Source organism: Chamaea fasciata, unplaced genomic scaffold (genome assembly GCF_029207755.1).
Source record: "Chamaea fasciata isolate MVZ Bird 193981 ecotype frontalis unplaced genomic scaffold, bChaFas1.0.hap1 SCAF_10, whole genome shotgun sequence".
Taxonomy (NCBI): domain Eukaryota; kingdom Metazoa; phylum Chordata; class Aves; order Passeriformes; family Sylviidae; genus Chamaea; species Chamaea fasciata.
This window is the reverse complement of record NW_027094095.1, coordinates 8,891,927-8,913,362: the sequence shown is the minus strand read 5'-3', so window position 1 is coordinate 8,913,362 and position 21,436 is coordinate 8,891,927. Positions and strand designations below refer to the sequence as shown.

The 21,436-nt window shown below is 42.8% G+C and overlaps 1 protein-coding gene across 4 annotated transcripts in view; it reads left to right on the top strand.

The window, feature by feature from the left end:
* Positions 1-21,436, top strand: part of SMG7 (SMG7 nonsense mediated mRNA decay factor) — a 51,176-nt gene that overhangs the window by 20,907 nt on the left and 8,833 nt on the right. For 2 of the 4 annotated variants that reach the window (XM_066192230.1, XM_066192227.1), the window contains exons 3-17: positions 673-790; positions 1,807-1,939; positions 4,713-4,884; positions 5,709-5,780; positions 6,798-6,948; positions 7,280-7,415; positions 9,467-9,629; positions 10,652-10,808; positions 13,039-13,109; positions 13,428-13,488; positions 13,879-13,998; positions 14,235-14,670; positions 18,277-18,421; positions 19,643-20,031; positions 20,779-21,144. In XM_066192230.1, the coding sequence (XP_066048327.1) occupies positions 673-790; positions 1,807-1,939; positions 4,713-4,884; positions 5,709-5,780; positions 6,798-6,948; positions 7,280-7,415; positions 9,467-9,629; positions 10,652-10,808; positions 13,039-13,109; positions 13,428-13,488; positions 13,879-13,998; positions 14,235-14,670; positions 18,277-18,421; positions 19,643-20,031; positions 20,779-21,144 (2,690 nt within the window). The remainder of the gene's footprint in view (positions 1-672; positions 791-1,806; positions 1,940-4,712; positions 4,885-5,708; positions 5,781-6,797; positions 6,949-7,279; positions 7,416-9,466; positions 9,630-10,651; positions 10,809-13,038; positions 13,110-13,427; positions 13,489-13,878; positions 13,999-14,234; positions 14,671-18,276; positions 18,422-19,642; positions 20,032-20,778; positions 21,145-21,436) is intronic. The other 2 variants (XM_066192229.1, XM_066192228.1) reach the window with 2 other exon arrangements.

Here is a 21,436-nt window from a genome sequence, read left to right as displayed (position 1 = left end):
ACCTAACCCAACAGGAGTGGCTCCACCATTGGCATCAGGATGGTTTCCCTGGGTGAGGCCCATCCCTTGTGCTCCTGCAGCCCCAGCCCAGGTGGTTGTAGAAGCCATGGGATTTTGGACTCTAACTCAATAGCAGGGAGCAGTGTTTGCACTCACCCCCTTGGGCATAGAGCAGATGACTACTGAAGAGTTATAAAATGGCAAGCACGCAGCAGTACTTGCCACAGTGTTATCTAAATACCAACAGCGTGTGTCCGTGGACTGTCCTATTTAGCATCCCTCTGTGGATTTATTGTCTGCTAATTATTTTCAGGCTACACTGGAAATTTTTCTAAATTCATCCACTGGCGAGAAATTCTGCAGTGTAGTAACTTACAGAGGACCACGTCCTTCCTACCAGTTTTGTTTTTTTTAACTTGCCAGCTGCTGACTTTGTTCACATCTAGTTCTGGTGATGTAGGAGACTCATCCGTTAATCAGTGAGCACTCAACCCTCAGCCTCTCTGTAGTTCTTGTATTTCACTATTCTGAGGAAACTGATAAAAGCAGGTGTTTGGTGGTGTGTATCTTACACTGAGCTCTATTCTTTCATTTGGTAAATGGGTGAAAAATCAGATTACCTCCATAAATTTGTGTGTCTTAGTTTTTTTTTCTTTCTTTCTTATTGCTCAGATTCAAAGCTGGGTCCAGCAGAAGTCTGGACATCCAGACAGGCTCTCCAGGACTTATATCAAAAAATGCTAGTGACTGATTTGGAATACGCTTTAGATAAAAAAGTGGAGCAGGACCTGTAAGTACCTCATTGAATTTGTGTATATGTATGTAATCTAGGCTGGGGAGCAGGAAACCTTGAGATTTCCAGAAGAGCAATTTTATCCTATGGAATGGTTGCTTATTTCCTTTAAAATGAGAGCTGTGCAGTGGGTGAAACATGAGAGCGCACTGCAGAGCTGATAAAGAGCATTCAGTAGGTTAGTATTTTACCTCTGGCAATTCAGAAGCAGCCATGTCATGGAGGAGTGGGTTTTGAAGAGGCAGATGGGGTGGAGAAGCTAAGGAGCACCGGTCTGCTCTGCTGTGAGGGAAGGGCTGAAGTCTGCATTTTCCAGAAAGGAGGAAATTTGCCTGATGTAATCACCTGGAGCTTTGAGCAAGGTCTGTCAGGTGCTGAGTAGCTGCTGAAGAGCTGTGTTTTGAGCCTGGTGAGGTACAGCAGGGCAGAGGGAGGAATAATCAGGAGAGAACGTAATGGGTTGCTCATGGTGCCTTACAAATTAGGGGAAGATCCAGCTGTGTTTCCTCCATGCCCTGAATCCATTCCCTGTTATTTAAGGCACAGACATGGGTTGTAATAAGTTTGGTTAACAAAAGCATGTGGTTCTTTCAGCATTGAGGGAAGCCAGGTGAGTAGGCTGGTTGAGTTCTCTTCTGCATGCTTCCAGTTACTGAATGATTTTTAACCCTCATTTCTGGACCCTACATCTTGTTTTAGGGAGGGACTTCTATGCTGCCTGAAACAGAACAATTGCAAGCGAATATTAATGATGTTAGCATTAGCCATATACATATATATACACGTATATGTCAGGATCTGTTTCCCTAGATATGAGAGGTGAGGAAAGGTGGTTATTCCATATTTAACATTTGTTAAATAATTTGTATAATTGCCTGAATGTTGCCTGAATTTGAATATTCTTCATGTCTGATGCTATATAATAAAACAGTTCTTTCCTGTTTAGTTTAGTCTTATGTCACCTGCATAAGACAATTCCAAAGTAAAAAGATAAATGCTTCTTTTATTTTCAGTTGGAATCATGCCTTTAAAAATCAGATCACAACACTCCAGGGTCAGGCGAAAAACAGAGCAAATCCGAATCGGAGCGAAGTTCAGGCGAACCTTTCTCTGTTTCTAGAAGCAGCTAGTGGCTTCTACACACAGGTGAGTTGCACAAAGTAGAGGGTGGGTGGAGGATCAGTTTTAGGTGTGTAAAATCTGTTCTTTGCCGTTGGCTTAGAAAACCGCTGCTGTGTTGGATTGAGCAGTGTACCTTGCCAACCATGGTGCTCTCAGCAGGAGATGTCTGCAGAGCTGGCGATGGGCTTTCTTTTGATCAATCTTGAGCTGAAACTTCTGTGCAGGTCATAGTTGTTTTAGCGCGGTTTAGGTTCCTTTCTAATAGAATCTGCTTTAAAGCCTAAACCCCACTGTTTTGGGTAAGGTCAGAGGTCCATTTCCTACTGTGCTCTGCTGTGACTGCTCAGAGCAACTATAAAGCAGCAGGAAAGGGTAGAGTAATGCTTCTTTGCACTGTTTCTTGCCTTCTTGCTGTGCGTCTGTTGCCTTCTTGAACTACTGCCTGTGTGAATCCTCTAACTATTAGGTCTAGCCTTCATTGGCTCTCCAGTCCCTCTTAAAGTCATTTACTCTGTCTCTGCAGTGACCTGTGGTGAGGAATTTTGTCTTTTAGTTGTAATGTCTTACAGAAATGACGACACAAAAAACCTCAAGCCCAGCAGATGAGTTAATTGCTGATTTCATTGTACTCTCAGTTCTTCTTTTTCTGCCGTTTCTCTAAAAATTCCCATTTGGCTTCTCATTCCTATGTGTGTGTTTGTGGACCATTGTCTTCATTCCTTTTCATTCTCTGTATAGTGAAGGATGTGCAAGGATAATTAGTTTGTTCTTGGATTAAGTTACTCAGGAACAGAAATGTGTACAGAAAACACAGATTCACAGGATGTGTGTGATGGCCTGATGTTTTGTTCTTTGCCTCTTCCGTGTGACTCCTACCATGGATGATTAGCATTGAAGTGTCTTTATTTTCAACAACAATTCGAACAATTAGTTCACTTCTAGGAACTTCTCTTCCCTAAAGCAAAACTATATTGTTGAGTGCCTGTGGGCTAAGAATCTTTTGCAAAGTTTTCAGTTAATTGCCAAAGGAGTGTGATTCCTATTCCTATACTTATTTCTCACTGACATACTTTTGCCTATACTCTTTCCTATTAGATTAGATTTCATTAGATTTCAGCTTTAAATTATGGACAATGAGAGTCAATATATGATAATGGCCTTAGTAAAGATAACTTGCCTTTCTATACTTTTTCCCCCTCATTTGGTGTCTGCTTCAACAACATTGTGTTTGCTGAATCCTCTCTGTTCAGAGTAAACTTTTTCATGGCTAATTTACACTGTCTTCAGCTTACAGCACTCACAGGAGGTCATTCATGATGTATCATTTCCTAGTTGGATTCCAGACATCTGCAATGCCAGCCTCAAGGTACCCTTGTGGCTACCTTTTTTTCCCTTCAGCATTGTTTTTTTGGAAAGCTGCTTGTTGGAAGCAGCCGGTTTTGACAGGCTGTCATGGTTGCCAAGGGCATTCTACTATCTACACTGCTTGTCTTGCAAGAGCCTTGTTCTTTCCTGCAGAGGATCAGGGAATTCTACTCTTTCTGAGTTTGACACTACAGACTGGGGCATCTTTCTCTGTTTGCTGTGATGTTAAACACATTTTCAGTCTAAAGCCTTGACTCAGCCAAGGTACCTGTTCTCCGTTTGTGAGGCCTCTGCAAGTGACATCTTTGAACAAGAGCGTGAATTGTCTTAATTTGGTGTCTTTGAAGATGTCAAGTTGCTTTCTTTTATCCAGCTTTCATCTGTGAGATCTCTCTTGTTTGGGATTTTTTGTTTACTGTATAAAGACAGACCCAAAGGGGAGTGAGGCGTAATACAAACCTCTTTCTGCAGTAAGCAAAAGCATCGTGTCACATCTTGTTGACAGAGTGCGTGTCTGTCAGCCATGGGCTTTCTCTGTGCCTTTATTTGGAAGTGCAACCCTCCTGCAGGTCTGTTTTATTTGGAAACTGAGCATGTTCCCAGCTGGGAGAAAGTCTGTCAGTTCTTACCTGCATTTTTTACCCTAGAACTCAGTCTGACTAACACTCTTCGCTCTCTGGTTGCCGTTACTTTGCAGAGTATTTGCTGGAGTCTGTTAGGAAAAACTTCAAAAGCTCTGATTAGAATGGCAGAGTTGAGGTTTTTATTCCATCAGCTTTTGAAATATTTGATCAAGTAGCTGGTACCTGTTTCTGAATGAGTCTGTGTTGGCTTAGCACAAATATTTACTGACACCTCTGCCATTGAACTGTTAGTATTGCCTTGTGTTGCTTACAAACTTGGTTGTGTTCCAGCTTCTTTCTAAGGTTTAGGTTGGGATAGTTCAGTTTCTTATGTTAGAACAAGCTGCTTTGGGGAGTGAGGGATGTTCCTTTCTATTATTTTTAGAGAACAGTGTCACTTCGTCAAGATATAAAACCCACTCCTCTTGAGTGTCCTACTGAAAAAACAAAAAGACAAAGCAAAACCATAAAACCCAACAGTATCTGTAGACTTCCCATAGTCAATCTCTGCTGATTAATCCTTGGTGATTGAAATATCATGAGGATTGAGTTGCTTACTGGCTTGGGATGCTGAGCCTTTTCTTATGGGGCAGGCGAACACAGTGGACACGATGGAACTCAATGAATTCCATATGGAGAATGTATTTTAAAGTTTCAGTTTCTGTGACTTGAGCTTGTTCACCTCAAATATGTTTGGCTCATCTGTGGTGAATACACCTCCAAGTGGTGCTCTGTTAGTTTTGTGACTTGTTTCGATGCCTTTCCAATGCCTGTCTTGAGCTGCTACTGACCCAGCCCCACTTTTGCAGTTATTACAGGAATTGTGCACAGTTTTTAACGTAGACCTGCCGTGCCGTGTGAAGTCTTCCCAGCTGGGGATCATTAGCAATAAACAGACGCACACCAGCGCCATTGTGAAGCCGCAGTCCAGCTCCTGCTCCTACATCTGCCAGCACTGCCTTGTCCACCTGGGAGATATTGGTGAGTTTCAGAAGGAAAGGGCTGGGATGTGGAGTTCTGCCTGTGTTCAGCTTCTAGAGATCTGCATGTGCCACGGCAGCTGCTGGAGCAAGTGTGTTCACTTCAGTAGCTAGTTGCTTATTGTGCCTATGGTGGTTGCTGCAGGGGAAAAGATCTGGAAAGAAACTGTTCAGACTTATCTGGTGTGAGTTACACATTAACACATGGAGACAGTTAATCACTGGCTTTCTAGTGTTCTGCTAGAGTCTGTCTCCTAGCATTCTAATCATGTTCTAGCTGGTAGGCACAGGGAAATGCTGAAACTGGTAACTATTACAAAAGCTTGTTGCAGCATGCTAGCACACTTTCCTGTTTCAGAACACTAACATCTTTATGTACAAGGGCACCAGTTAGAAATCCAGTCTTTCATAAATGGGGTTTCTTTTTTACATTAGGTTCAACAGGTTTATTTCTTTCTTCATTTAAGTGAAACTTTGTGTTGTAGAAAGTTCTCTTTTCACCGGAATCTGCAGTTGCTTTTTGAACAACCTAAAAATAGATCTAGTTGGTGATCGTACAAAGAGGGATGAAAATTATTTTTAGCTCTCTGTATGTGGTGTTCTTGGCACTGTTGCCCATAAGACAGTCTTAGGTCTGAGGCAAAACAGCCACGTCAGAATTGAATGTGTCCAATCTTGGTGCTGCTTGGAGTAATTGCACATTCTTCTGATGCTTATTTCTGAAATGCTAGTGAAATGCTTTTCAGGTAAGTTGCATTTAATGAAAGTAACTGCAGGGGAGTGGAATTTTGTGCCTCAACTTGGTTTTTTTTGCTGTTTTCTTAGCTCGCTATAGGAATCAGACCAGCCAGGCAGAGTCTTACTATAGACATGCAGCTCAGCTTGTCCCTTCTAATGGTGAGTCTGGGATACCTTTTCAATTCATAATTCCAAGGGAAGATTTGAGGTATTGTTTTCTTCTGCGGCAGTTGAAAACCTGGGCTTTTATATAAATGTCCCTCCCCAAATTCTCCACACAGCCATACAATAGACCTCGTGCATCAGTAAATCATTCAGAAAATGGTAATTTGCATGATCTGTGTTGCTTCCTCTTTGTGCAGATGTAGAAAGAAGGAAGGTAATACACAGCTTTACTCCAAGGCTTCACTACTGCTATACTCTGTTAGATTCATACATTATAAAGTACAATTAATGAAAATTTGCTTTACACCAGCATTGTTTTTTTTTTCTTTTATTGTTTATTCCCATGCCAATTCATAAAGTTTAGTGACTAAAATTGGATTTTTCAGGTTGGTGATGGAAGTTAATGTGTTCTTTAGTTCAGGGATCTAGCTTTTTAGCTATTGTCTTCTAATGGCCCAAAATGTAGGGATGGTGATAGAAGATAAGTCGCTTTTGAGCTACTGAAATCAGTAATTCAGTTTTTTAATCAGTTGCATTCTAACTGAACAAAACAAAAACTCAACCTCCTGAAACGAACAAGCAAACAAAATCGTACAGAAGCTCCCATACCCAATCCTTCTTCAGCCAAAGTAAAAAAAAGCCAGTACAAATCACACAAACAAAAAAAAACCACAACAAAACAAGCAAGACCAGAACCAAACCAAAAAACACCCCACAAGCAAACAAAACAAAATTTAAAAAAAAACCCTAACTGACCAAGAAAAAAAAGTAAAAAAACCCCAAACCAACCAAACAGCTGATGCACCACAAATTTAGAAGCTTAGTAGCTTTTTCACTGAAATGGTACAGATCCAAGGCTGGGGTGAAAAGGTCAGCAGATGAATCTGAGCCTTGTCTGTTGAAGAACTGAGGACTTTATGCTCCCTTTCCAAGTGACCACATGTACTCTGAAACTTAGCGTGTTTCCCCCCCAGGACAACTTGTTGAACAACTTGTCTTTTTCTTCCTTAGGTCAGCCTTATAATCAGTTGGCTATCCTAGCTTCCTCCAAAGGAGACCACTTGACCACAATTTTCTACTACTGCAGAAGCATTGCTGTGAAGTTTCCTTTCCCAGCTGCCTCCACTAACCTACAAAAAGCACTTTCTAAAGCACTGGAAAGGTGAGACTAAGAGTAAATTGTTGCCACTCAGATAAGTTGGAAGATATTTCTTCTAAAAGTACCTGCCTTGCTAGAAGTTATTCATATTTGGAGGTGGAAACAGAAATCCCTCGACCCTTGTCTAGTCAGAACATCCTCACAGGTGTATGGAGCAAAGAGTAGTTTATGATGCTCCTGACTGTGATTACTGAGTGCAGGAAATAAGCACATTGTGCCAACACAAGTAGCTTTGCATGGACGTTCCTCCCTCATTTTGGAGTAATTGTGTAGTGTTATGTGCAGCTGTGTGTAATTCCAAAGACTGAATCAGGTATTTCTATTCTAAATGCAGTCGTGATGAGGTGAAGACTCGATGGAGCGTGTCTGACTTCATCAAGGCATTTATTAAATTTCATGGCCATGTGTACCTGAGTAAGAGCTTGGAGAAGCTGAGCCCTCTTCGAGAAAAGCTGGAAGAACAGTTCAAGGTTAGTTCTAACAACATATTAATTACTATATTGGGGAGAATATTTTTAACAGCTGAGTTCTGGAATTTCAGTCCAGTAATTGTTCTTTCACATTATAAAATGCAGGAAGCTCAAGTGGCCAGTTAGGGATGGATTGCATTGCAGCTATCATTGGATAGTTCTGGTAACTTCTGCCAAGATCAGGGATTTGTCCAATTTGACGCATGGTCCATTGTTGATGGAGAAACCAGTGACCACTGGTGATTCTCTGCTCTTTAACCTGGATGATTCTTGGATACCTGTGAAAAGGTCTTGATTCATCTGTGAAATCTTGGCTTGGTGGTCTGAGGAATTTTGAGAGTTTCATTTTTTGGATGGCTTTCGTTCACTCCCAGTGGTTATTAAGTCTGCTTTTAATCTGCTTCAGAAAACTTGCCTCTCCTGTTAACAGTTTGCCCTTGAAAAGTGTCCCATACAACCTTACTTTGTGCAGACTAGAGCTATGCAGAACACGTTTTCCTTGGAAAATCCAGGAGTCCATTGATTACATACCCAGCTCGTTATGTTGGCCAATACAGCAGAGATCAAAACAAAAGAGTTTTAAAAGTAAGGTATTTATGCAAAGTAGTTCAGTTTCAGGGAGGACATAGTGTTGTTAATTGGTAAATGCTTTTTGGAAACTGCTCTGCTTCAGCTTCCTAATTAGTGGAGTAGAAGTAGGGAGGATGGATATGTTCAGTGGAGCAGTGGATGCTTGTCAAGGGGAAAAGGAAAGGGAAATGTGGTCTGAGCAATATAAAAAAATCACAAATGTTCTTTACAGCGTCCTTTTACACTTTTTTTTGTCTTAAATTGTGCTGCTTCAGCTAGGTTAACACTGTCTTTAAATAAATTTTAAAAGGCATAGAACTTGCTGTGAATTAACTTTCAATGTGGGCTGTTCCAACCCTGGAAGTTTATATTGTTTCAAAATGAGATAATTGTATCTCTCTTTTCCTGATGCTGGCTGTTGAACAAGTACTGCTTTTTCCACAGTGCTTATAATCAATAATTATGAGCATTGCTCTGGCATGTGGAACAGTCTTAATTTTCTGGACTGATCCAGAGTGTTAAAACAGCTAATTGAGCCCTGTTTTGTTGCTTAGATTACCTTTTTTTGTTTATATTATGCAACATGAGACCTAATTTATCAGAGAACAACTCTTCTGGCTTCAACAAGTTGAATGTGGATGTGAAGTTGGCTGTATGGTAGTGAATCAGTTTAATTGTGTGGCTCATTTTAACTCTGAGGAGAGCAGTTACAGGGTTGGGAGCATTCAGTCAGCCCCTGCTGCTTGCAGCTCTGCCAGTCTCAGTTGTCAGCTGTACAGTACTTCATGCCCTAAATAAGAGAGTCAAGAGTGAACATGGAGCTTAAACCTTTTCCTGATGCTTACACTAGTTAATCCACCTGATTCCCTGATTGTTGTGTCTGAAGATACATTGGCTGAGATTTAGGCTAGCTCCCTTTTTTTTCCCCCAAAAGCCTTGAAGTCTCTTTTCCTGTCCTGAGAAAGGTGTCTTTTCTAGCATAGTTACTGAAAGGCATTTGTAAATAGCTCTCACTAATTTAGTCTGCCAAGACATCCTGTGACCCATGAAGTCAGGTGTGAAATTAGTCTTTAATGCATAACCATGCAGTAGTTAAATTTTCCTGGGATGTTTTTTTTAAAATGTCACCTTCTCCATGCTGGTTCTTTGCAAGGCAGACAAACCCAGTGGATCTACAGCCCTCTGCAGCGCTGTCAGTGCACATTTGAAATTGCACTTGTTCTGGAAGAGAACTATATGCAAAGGGGATGTTGATTTGTTGTGTGTCTGAGCTGGTGTACAAGCAAAAACCTTTTGCTTAACAGTGGGGTGCTCCTAGGAAGCCCAGTGCTGTGCTGGGAGGGTTGTCCTGAAAATAAAATCCAGAATGAGTGTTGCCTAAGGGCAGAAGCATTAGTCAAGCAGCGAAGAAGCAACTACCAATCGTTTCAAGCATGTGCTTTGCCATCTAAAATTACATACACCCTGTGTCTTTGCTGCAGAGGTTGTTGTTCCAGAAGGCCTTCAACTCTCAGCAATTAGTCCATATTACTGTGATCAACCTGTTCCAACTGCACCACCTGCGAGACTTCAGCAATGAGACAGAGCAACACAGCTACAGCCAGGATGAGCAGCTCTGCTGGACACAGCTCCTGGCTCTCTTCAGTAAGTGTGGGTGCTAATTGATTTCCGTAGTTCTCTTGGTTTTAATGTGGAATCCATTAGTAATTTCCTGTCATGATCTAGCTTAATGGCTCTGCGAGGTAAGTGCTGAGAATAGATGATGGTCACACAGGATCACTTATGTCAGCAGTGCTGACTAACACTGGATTTCTGTGTCCAGCCTTACTCTGTTTGAAGCTTTACAGACCTCTGTGTCATTTCCCTGCTTCTGAAAGAACATTTTAACTTGGGTGCAAAACTGGATCCAGCTTGGTGGTGAGCAGTACCCCTCTTGGGGGGCTGCTCCCCAGTTGGCTGCATACAGTTGGAGTTGCTTTGAATGGAGCTGGTTGTGATTCAGCAGGACTGAAGTTGAGTCAGCAGGACCTCAGCTACTTCTTTGCCTTTGGTAATATCAGCCAGGAGATAAGTGAGAGTGCAGAGCATTTTTGCTGAGTCAGTTGTCAGCTTGGCCTTGTTTGTCAGCACCCAAATTTCTGAATAGCTGGATTCCTCCAAATTCCAGCCTGGAGTTGTTTCTGAGGGCACCATGGTCACATTGGTGTAGTTACTGTTTCTCAGCTTCTGTGCCCTAAGGGGTCTGGGCTGGGTGCCTGCCTGCAGAGCTCCAGTGCATTTGTGTGCCTGCTGGTTGAAGTGAATAAAGTGCAGGTAGGTAGTTGAGTTGATAATTTCTAATAAATAGGTGAGTGAATGTTTTTGCACTGGGCTTGTCTCACCTGATTTTTTTTTACTTGCCAAAATGACTTGCCATTACAGCTGAAGGGATATAAACATCAAGATTCTGCTGCATAGTAGAAAGCTATTAAAAAGCCCTGTGTTGTGATCTGTTGGTGGATTGTGTAAGATGAGGTAGCTGGGCTGCCTTGTTCTAAAAAGCGAGCTCTTAGAATATGGGTTTATGGGGTGGATATGTTTGATTAGGTTATTTGATCAACTTGAAAGTGTCATTCCCACATCATGGATTTTTTTTATTTTGCTTTTTCCTCTTACTCTGTTTCTAGTGTCATTTCTTGGAGTTCTGTGCAAGTGTCCTTTACAAAATGACTACCAGGAGGACTCTGGGGCTGCATATCCTCTTCCAGCTGTGAAGGTTTCGATGGACTGGCTGAAACTTAGGCCCAGTGTTTTCCAGGAGGCAGTGGTGGATGAAAGACGGTAGTGAGTGTTAATCTTTCTCTTGTTACATTTTGTTGCATGAAGGTCCCAATTACTGTTGATCTACAAATTAGTCATGGCAACAGGGATCATACAACTCATCATTACAAATACCAAAATGATAGAAAATGTATGTGCTGAAAAGTTCATAAAGCAAAACGTGAGACTTGTTGGTTACCTGATCAAATTGACTCTTTTAACTGTCTTTAGGTTTGCTGTAAGTTTTTTACAATCAGGGGGATCTATTTTATAATGTCCAGTTTGAGAATAACTACTGAGTGTTCCTGTAGGCTTATCCAGTATAATGATTTCTCAGATTACTGGGGGAAGTGGCAGGAGAATACTTGCCTTAATTTTGTGCACTAAACCATCACTTGGACAGTGCTGGATTGTAGTCACCTAGGAATTAAATTCAGTTTAGTAGAGGGGCTCTTTAAATGTCAGTGCAGGCATAACTGTTCTGGACTGTTGCTCTGATTTTTCACTTTTGCCTCTCATCTCATAAATTAAGGCATAAATTGCTCAAAACTCACATTTTTTTTTTAATAGTCTGTTAACTTTTCATGAATTACTGTGATTCAATAAAGTGTTTCTGTAAGGTGATTTCTGAGGATCAGAGTGACTGTTACTGATGCAACTGCATGAATATTGTTCCTAAGATGTGCACTCCAAGAAAAGCAGCGTGATGCATGGGGAACAGGGGTGCCTATAACTTTGGTTTGTTAAATAAGAAAGTTTTGTGGAGTTTTGGGAGCTTAAACCACAGAATTCCTAAAGGCAAGATTAAGGGAAAGAGTTCAGATATGGTTTTGAGATGGTGATAACTATTTCCATTTGCACATCCTGAAGGAAGAACTATGCCTGTGTTTTAATAGGCAAGATACCTACTTGATATCAAGTAGTCCATGCAGAGAGGACATGCAGGTATTCATGGAGTAAATGGTTTTAAGCTGAAAGAGTGAAGATTTAGATTGGTTAGAAAGAAATCCTTCCCTGTGAGGACAGTGGGGCCCTGGCCCAGCTTGCCCAGAGAAGCTGTGGCTGGCCCATCCCTAGAAGTGTCCAAAGCCAGGTTGGATGGGGCTTGGAGCAGCCTTGGGGTAGTGGAAGGGTGTCCCTGCCCATGGCACAGGGTGGGAGATCCCTTCCAGCCCAAACCATTCTGGGATTCTCTGAAGCAGCCCATTTTCTGGACAACATATTGTTGATTTTACTTGCCTCATTGGAAACTTCTGGGATGTTTTTTTCTTCTTTTGTTCCTTGTCAGTCATGGGAAGGAGCTGTTGCTCAGTGTAGTGTAGAGAATAATGATGAAGCTCATGCTGTCTGTGCCCACAGCCATGCTGGAAAGCAGCTGAGGGTGTACAGTGCTGATGGGGACACCGTGCACGGACCACATGGCCTGAAAGCCTTGCTGAGGAGGACACATCCATTTCTCCTACACTGAGCATACTGGGCATTCTGAAATAGTTTTCTGTTGCTTCCATGGTGCCCATCAGTAAAACAGAAGGATTTTTGGACTTCTGGGTGGGAGCTTTTGGTAAACAGGAGCAAGCAGCCTGGTGGTAGCAGTTGAACGTTAACCACCTATGCAGTGATCAGTGTGACTTTAAAATTGTTTGCTCCAGGGCCTTTGGGAAGAATTTCCAGTCATTGCTTGTTACTGATAATTGTGAGGGCAAGGCAGGGGACTGCAAGTTCACCTCTAGTTTAATGATCTTTCTCGGTGCAGCCCTTACTTGGAGTCTCTTCCCTTGGTGGTAAATGCTCCAGCACTACAGTATAGTGTTCTTGTTCACGGAGCAGAAGTACTTCTGCACAGCTGTGTCTTGATAAATTCTTTTGCTGCCTAAACTGATTCGTTGATTGTGCCTTGAGAGTCATCAACTTTGGACTGGAAAGCAGGAATTGCAGACAGGTGCTTGCAGCACTTGCGCAAGCTCTAGGTTTATCTGGTTAAATTCACAACAGGCTCTCTGGCCTGCTGGATAATGAACACTGTGCTGTTGAGAGCCTGGCTTCCTTGGGAACTTTAGGCTGGCTTTTTAGTAATAATAATTCCTTCAAGAAAGTGGTCTTTTCACTGACACTTTTCAAGAGACTTTTCTTGGGAATGAGAGGATTACTGTAAACTGTGATGGTAACAGCATTCGGTGTTTTTTTTGGTAAAGCAAACACATCTCATGTCTTGCAGTTTTCACTTAGGGTGGTTGTCCTGTTTTCTAATTTTTAGCATATGGCCCTGGCTGATCTCTCTTCTAAATAGTTTCCAGCCTCATGAAGAAGATCTATCCAGTAATAATGGTAAGGACACTTGTAGTCTGTGCTGTAAAGAACTGGGGAAAACAATGTTTTTCCTGCTGATGTGGGGAATTACAGTTGAAGAGCAAATAAGGAAGCAAGCTGTCTTCTTGTATTAGTTCGTGTGAATATTTTGCAAATGGGTTTTCTTATTCTGAGCAGACTGCTCTGCTTTATCGTTCCTGAATTCCTCAGATTGTGGGGTGGACCAGTTAATAGAAGGCTTCAGAATGTATAGAGACCATGTTCAGGTATCTGCTCTGATACTGTGCTCAGTGCTTTCATGCTTTCCTTAATGCTGTTTACTTGTCTGTTTGTCAGCAACTCCCCTTCCAGAAGAATTTGAGTTGCAAGGATTCCTGGCTCTGAGGCCTTCATTCAGGTGGGTGACAGCTAAAGGATCCTTGCTGATGTCATGACTTCTACAGACATTGGCCTTTTCCTTACAATATCTTATTTATGTATATTTGCTGCTGTATAGATTGATGTTGGTCTCTTCAAAACAACTGCAATGGACAGTGTAGCCCTAAGAAATTCTTGAGGTTATAATACTGCTCGTGACCCTGCTGAACCTCTTTAACGTACATGCACCTTACCAGACAAGAATTACATGTGTAAATCAGACATCTCTTAACAGCCATGTTTTGAATAACATCTGGTGAAAGTTCACAGCTTTTAATGGAGCAATGCTGACATGTTATATTTCTAGAAAAATAGGATATTGCAGAGGGTGGTTTTGTAATTAATATTCCCTCTTCTGCGTCAATACTAGGAACTTGGATTTTTCCAAAGGCCACCAGGCAATTACAGGGGATAAAGAAGGGCAGCAACGTCGGATACGGCAGCAGCGCCTGATCTTCACAGGCAAATGGATTGCTGATAACCAGCCAAGGTAATTGCAAGTACTTTGTGTTTCCCATGCTACTGGAAGCTGAGGTGACACGGGTGCCAGTGTGGAATGTTATTTTTCTCTCTGTTCAACACAGCAATTAGCTGTAATGCGAGCACAAGATGCTGACAGCAGTAATAATATATTCTGTTGGTCAGCATGCTATTCCTTCTCAGACTGATTATGATAAGTAATGTAGTTTATGTGCTTGCTTTTTAATTCCTTCCTGTCTTTTTCAGGTTGATTCAGTGTGAAAATGAGGTAGGAAAGCTCTTGTTTGTGACAGAAATCCCGGAGCTCTTACTGGAGGACCCTAGTGAAGCCAAAGAGAGTCTCGCCTTGCAGGAGACATCCATGGCAGAGCCGCTGTGTGCTGATGGGAGCCCTGGACTCAAATCAGTGCTGTCCTCTGGCAGAAGCCTCAGCAACAGCTGTGATGCAGGAGAAAAACCTATGGTCACCTTCAAAGAGAATATCAAGCCCCGGGAGATGAATAGAGAACAAGGGCGCATCTACCCCCCAAAGGACTTAGCGAGGGAGAGACGGGACTTTAGCAAAGGAATAGTAACAAATAAGAATGATGGGAAGAAGGATAACAATAAGAGAAAGAATGAGACCAAGAAATGCGGCTTGGATAAGATGCAGGAAGCAGGAAAGCAGAATGTGGCAGTTCAGGTAAGCCTTTAGCTCAGAGGGTACTGTGCCAGAGACAGTGCTCTATTGTGTCAGGGCAGTCTCTGCTTGTGTAGAGTATGGTAGTATTGCTGTGGGCCCTGCAGCTAATGCTCAATAATATAAAATATTTCTACCTCAAAGACAAGGTGATGGTGATCTTGGGATTTCTTTGCTTTTCCTTGATGCTGTTTCAAAGAGAGAGATGGGGGAAAAGAGTGCAATGAGAGGTGTTATAACTGTCTTAAAAAACAGAATTCTACCCATTCCACAATTTAGGCCACGACGGCCGTTCACATGGCCAGGTCATAGCCATGCTCTTGCCATTCTGGGGTCCGTTGTGCAGGAACTGGGTACTCTTCATTTTCACTTCAGTTGACTGGTGCACATTCAACCAACTGAACATGTCACAAAAGCACCAAATTGTACGTATGTGGAGTAAGATCCTCTGTAGTGTGGGTGCAATGAGGTGTCTCTCTGTTGGAGTGCCACTGTGCTCTTAAATCGTCAGTCTGTGCTCAGGCACTTGCTCAAAATAGTTTGTTTTCACATCAGCTGCTCTTCTATGAGTTAATACTTTTTAGGGACATGCTTTTTATCTATTTCTTTGAGTGTTACATATGAAATACATCAAGTAAACAGTGAATTTGCTGGTCTGCCTTCCACTGAGTTATGGTAAATGAGGGTAGGGAATGTCAGGGCTGATCTCATCTGTACCTGAACAATTTGGCTGTATCTCAGTCATTCCCTGATGATAACTGGAACCATTCAGTGATAGTGATGGAGATTTCTGTTATTTCCCTAGAGAAACTTAGTTCTTCATTGTTCTTGCAAGTGGAAATTACTTCCTAATGCACTTAATGTCCCTTCTCTCTGTGTGAGCCCGTTACTGCTGCCCAGGACAGGTCTGCAGAATAACTCTTCCTCTTTGCAGCTGTTCCAAAGGCCTGTGCAATTGTGGCCTTTTCTCCAGGCTGGACAAACCATCTCTGTTTTTCCAGCTTGTGTTGTTTAGGAACCTTGGATTATTCTCCCTGTTTTCCTCCTCATGATTTGCTGTTAAACATCATGGTTATGAAATGGAATGTCTGAACTGGCAGCATTATTCAGTTGGTTGTGCAGGGGAGCCATGCCTTGGGGTACAGATGGTTTCTGTAAAGGCTACAGAAACCAGGGGGCAACTGTTTGTGAGTCGTGGAACACGATTCTGCTCTCTGAAAACCAGTGTAGGTGAGTTAGAATAGCAAGTTTCTTCTTTATTTGTCAAATGCATCTGGAATGTTGTTGTGGGTCTGAGCATAACTCCTAGTTTTGATCTTTGTGCCCGTCTTGCAAAATAAGGATTTCAGGTAGATAAAAACCTACCAGATCTGAGGACTATGTGTAGCTTTCTGGATAGGGATGACAGCTTATTTATCAGAAATTTGCTTGGTTTAGTCTTAAGCTACAACAAACCCAGCTGTGGTGGAATCTGCTCTGATGTTGTTTGTTATTGTTTGTCTCTTCTTGAATAGAAATTAATGTTGGCTCTTTAACTCCATCAGCTGTATTTAGGGCAACAAGTCCACTGAAATAGCTTTTGTTTTGTATAATTTGGTGGACTTGTTTATCCAGACCTGCTCCAGAATTGAGGGAGGGTTTGCTTCCCCCTGCACTGAGAAACCAGTGTGGGTTTCATTCCAGTTGGTGGACTGTCTGTGTTCTGCTTTTGCACTCCTGGCAATTTCACGCTTTATTTCCTGCATAGTTCATTGCCTTCAAAAGCTTAAATGCTGCAGTTCCTATTTGGCAAAAATGTGAAGAATGTGGTACAGAAGTGATCTATCCTGCTTTGCAGATACATGGGAAACTTGCATGCTCAGGCAGGATGTGATGTGGGTTGAATATCTGCTCTCTAGAGAAGATAATGTTAGGAGCCAAGGAAGTTCAATGCAGACTCACTTCAAGTGTACTCTTAAGAGGTCCCTGTGATAAAATGGTGCCTCTCTCAAACACTGTGTAGGAACACTTAGGGCTATTGTGGGGGTATATATTTGGTAGCGTTGACACTTCTGAGATGATATCAAATAGAAGCAAGGAAGGAACTGAAATTTGTCTTGATTAATCAATTTTAGTGATTAAGGTTTTTATAAAGCTAACAGTTAATCATGCAGGGGGCTTTTTGGAAGCCATCCTCTGGAAATGTGTTATAGCATACTTGAGTTTTTAATGGATAGAGCTCGAGGTTTAAAATGCCATGGCAGGAAGAGTGTCTTTGAATTCTCCAGCATTTCCGTAAAAAAATGCTTGATATGGGTTATAAAAATCTTCAGCTTATTGTGGAAGGAAAAGGGACAGCATAATGTAAGTTAAATATGCTGAATGTGATGGAGGGTGAAGAGATGTGGCATGAGCAAGGGCCTGCATTGTTTGTGGTGTGTTTAGCATCAGCCAGAACCTTGAGGTTGAGTTCCCTCCAGACTTTTTCTATTGGGAAATGAAAAATCCACCCATACCTCCCAAATTTACAAATGCAGAAAGAACCCTACACTCCCATAGTTTCTAAATGGGGAAATTCAATCTGAAAAAGAATTAAAGAAAGGATTTAAATGCATCTATCCCTTTACTGCTGTAATTTGGCAGAAAACAAGTGTCCTGTATCTCCTTTCAGCAGCACTAACTCAGCAGCGCTAAATGTCTAAATAACCCCCTCACAGTTATGGTGTGGGGTTTATTGGTATTGTTTGGTTTGGATTTTTTTTAATTTGATCCCTGATACAACCCTTTCTTTCACTCACCTTTGAGGCTTGGTGTCAGGTCTGCTCCTGGGCCCTTTCTGTATTGCCCAGGTTCCTTGCTTGCTGTCTTTTTCCTGCCTGCTCCATCTTGCATTCCAGGCAGTTCTGCCGAGCTGAACAGAAAGGGAAAGTAGTCTTCCCCTCTGTCTTCCTCCCCAGGAAGACCCAGACCGCGGGAGACTCAGAATAAGGTAAACATTACATTACATTCTTCTCTCTGCCTTTAACTGGTGCAGCTCTTTTAACAGAACACCCCGCAGTTACACAGTAAACTGAATGAGGTGAAGCACTTCTGCTGTTTGTCTTGTATGCTCTGGGTCAAAAGAATTCCATAGTGTGGAGGAGTCTGTGCATATACATCACCGTATGGATTAGGCTGAGAGAACTCCCCAGGAAGAATGTGGCAGTGTTTGTTTTTTAAGGTGCTGCAGGTAAGTAGCATGACTTAGGTTGAAGCAGTGCCCTAGGAGAAGCATAGTAGCATCTGCACTTTCTGTTTTTAAACACTGCAGGTGAGCAGCGTGGTAAGTTCCTTGGATGGTGTGAGATACTATGTCTGCTTCTCACTCTCATGCTAGAGAAGGAGCCCCTTGCATCTTCTGAGTAAAAACCCTTGAGTGCTTTTGTGAGGCAAGAAGTGCCTGAGGACATGCAGGGTAATCTGCCGGAGGTCAGTGAGGAGGGCTCTGTGTACCAAACTTCTCTCAATCACTTAGTGGAAAAAAAATAATCGCTCAATCTGAGAGTTTAAATTTTGACTTGAGACATGATATGGTTAATGTGGAAATTTAGGAAAAGTGTTTTAATGTCTTTGTACTTTCTTTTGCATCAGGTGAAATCCCAGACGGAGATGAGGAAGACTCCGGTATCTGAAGCCAGGAAAACACCTGTAACTCAGACTCCAAGTCAGGCCAGCAGTTCCCAGTTCATCCCTATTCATCACCCAGGAGCCTTCCCTCCCCTTCCTAGCCGGCCAGGTAATTTGCATCATTCTTTCGAAGTGCCATTTATTGTTGACTGAAAGAAATCCTGTAATAGTGGTTGGTACAGCCTCTGGAAGGTAGGGGCTCTGTTAATGAACATGGATTTTCCGGTTGAACATCTTGTCAAGTAGCAAAAAGGGGCATAGCAGAACTGAAACAAGATAAATAAGATTCCTTACACTTTGGAATTGAGGTTTGTCATGAAATCTGTCACCTGCCCTCTGATTTAGTGGGTGTTAGATCAAGGAACTTCACGCTAGGCTCTTCCTGTAGTTAGTCTGAACACGACAAAGCTTTCTGCTAGCACTACTTCTGAAACATTCCCCGTGCTTCAGACTCCATTGCAAAAGATCAATCACACTGCTTGCTTTAAAACTCACTTTCTTTTGTAGTGGTGCTGGTGTTTGAAGCTGTAATTTGTGTGGTCTTACTTGCTACTGTTGCTACGTTGTGTGTCCCATTTTGCTGTGGAGTCTGCCTGTCATACCTAGCTATCCATGTTTGTTCATGGAATAACTGGAAGCTGTATCTTCCCTGCACCTGTTACATGGAGCTCCTCAATATAAGACAGATGGGCATGTTCCGTGCCCCAAAGTCAGCATAAAATTTGGCCTGTGAGACACAGAATTAAAGCTTGCCTTCCAAACCTGGCTTTTCAGTGTGAACTGCTGGGAAGGAATTGATCTTACGGATATGAGGGTTTGTTTGGTTACCATCTGCCCCTCTCTAAATTGATCCAGAGACTGCTGCTCTGAGAGGAGGCAGTGCACTCACTGTATCGATTGCTTCTCTTTGTTTCTGGAGAAGTTTAGTCCCTGAAAATGTATTTATTTGAAGGGGAGGAAACTTTTGGGGGTAAAGCATCAAAAACCAAGAGCAATGAAAGAAAAAGGCAATGGGGATCAAAAAAAGCAGGGAGATTGGAGGGCAGGGAGCACAGGGATGTGGAAACATGACCCTCAGATACTGCCGTGGCTAACTGCCATCAGTGCCTGGAATATGGCAAGAAAACTCCAAAACAAACTTGGAATCCTTGTGTGATCACAGCCATGCTCATGCCAAGGTGAGGAAGGACACTGTAGTGCATGTGTGCAGATTAGTGCCTCCTTTCTTAAATGAGCAGCATAGGAAGAGGACCCCCCACTGAAAGTTTTATGGAGGGAGTTGTGTGCTCTGCCAAATTGTGTTTAAAGGTGCATTTTTCATCTTTTCCAGGATTTCCTCCTCCAGCCTATGTTGTCCCCCCTCCTGTGGCTTTCTCCATGAGCACGGGGTACACCTTCCCAGGTGGTGTTTCTGTCCCAGGAACCTTCCTCCAGCCCACAGCTCACTCGCCTGCAGGAAACCAGGTGCAAGGTGGGAAACAGTCCCACATTCCTTACAGCCAGCAACGGCCCTCTGGACCAGGGCCAATGACCCAGGGACCTCAGCAAACACCACCTCCTTCCCAGCAACCCCTCTCATCTTTACCAGCTCAGGCAACAGCACAGTCCGCAAGCCAGTTACAGGTCCAAGCTCTGGCCCAGCAGCAGCAGCAGCAGTCCCCCACGAAAGCTGTCCAGGGCCTGGGGAAGAGCCCGCCACACCACTCCGGATTCCAGCAGGTAAACTTGGTCTGTGCTACATGCTGGGCTTTATTTAAAAATAAATGGCAACATTCAAGACTTATCTTCCCGGATTACCTTTCAAAATTGTCATTAAAGCATTTTTTGATTGTGAACTTCTGGGCAAATTTGAAAATGAGCTGAAGTTTGGTGGGTGTGAACATATGATGCTGTAACTGAAAGGAAGGTATGTACTGGAATGGAATCTGTTTTCTGTCACCTATTTGCTGTGTGTTTCTGATACAGACAAGGTATGGACGTGGTATGTCTGTCTCAGACCTTTCTAGTTTCCTTGTGTGAGTGATGAGGACTGAGTGTGAACTTTCACCTGCGCTCTCCTTTTGGTTAACTGGTTGCAGTGTCAGTTCCCTTACAGCTCTTAGTTCCTTTGCTCACCTTGTTCTGGAGAAAATCTCCCTTCTGGCAAATCTGGACCCGATGGTGAGACCCTGCTTGTGTTCTGGGCAGCAAAATGCTGGCTCAGTACCTTACTAAAGGTTGAGTTTGTAGGCTTTTGGGTTCAAAGGTACTGGGTAGAGTAAGGGTTATACTTGGCTGTTGGTTTAAAGCTTGACTAGAGAGCATTCGATGCCTATGGAAATGGCTTTTGATGAATAACACAGACATTCTACAAACATTCTGATTTGCTATCATGCATGAGCCAGGCTGACTGCTTGGATGGAGTTAGGCATTCAGGTAATATGAATTGTTCCTCCCTGCTGGTGAAATCCTGTGTCTCTGCCTCAGTATCCACAGACAGACTCGTCCAAGCAGCTCTGGAACCCCCCTCAAGTCCAAGGCTCCCTGGGGAAGATCATGTCTGTAAAGCAGCCCTATTACCTGCAGGCCCAGGACCCTCTCAAACTCTTTGAACAGTCATTACAGCCTCCTGTGATGCAACAGCAACCTCTGGAGAAAAAAATGAAGCCTTTCCCAATGGAGCCATATAACCAGAACCCCTCAGAAGTCAAGGTGCCAGAATATTACTGGGACTCTTCCTATGGCATGACTGACAACAGGGTGATGACCCAGCAGTCGAACATGGACCGCAGGGGGAAGCGGCAGGGAGTCTTCCACTCCGAGCAAGATGCTGTCTCCAGGATGACCTTTGAGGTAAGATCCATGCTACAAGTGGGGAAGAGTAAGGCTCTGGTATTCCTGGAAACTCTTGGCATTTCCCTGTTTCGGGAATGCCCTGTGGTCCCAAGTAGGTCAGTGTGAACTTTTTTAGAAGAGACCTGAGTGTCAGTACCTGGGGTTCCAGCACAAAGTAATGAATTCCCTATTTTTGTAAGCTGTGTGTAGGATCAGTCTCTTGAAGATTTGGTTTCAAGTAGATGTAAGTCTTGTTCAGTGTGGGTGTGACATCCATCTCTGCACTGTGTCTGCCAGGTCAAGAAACATG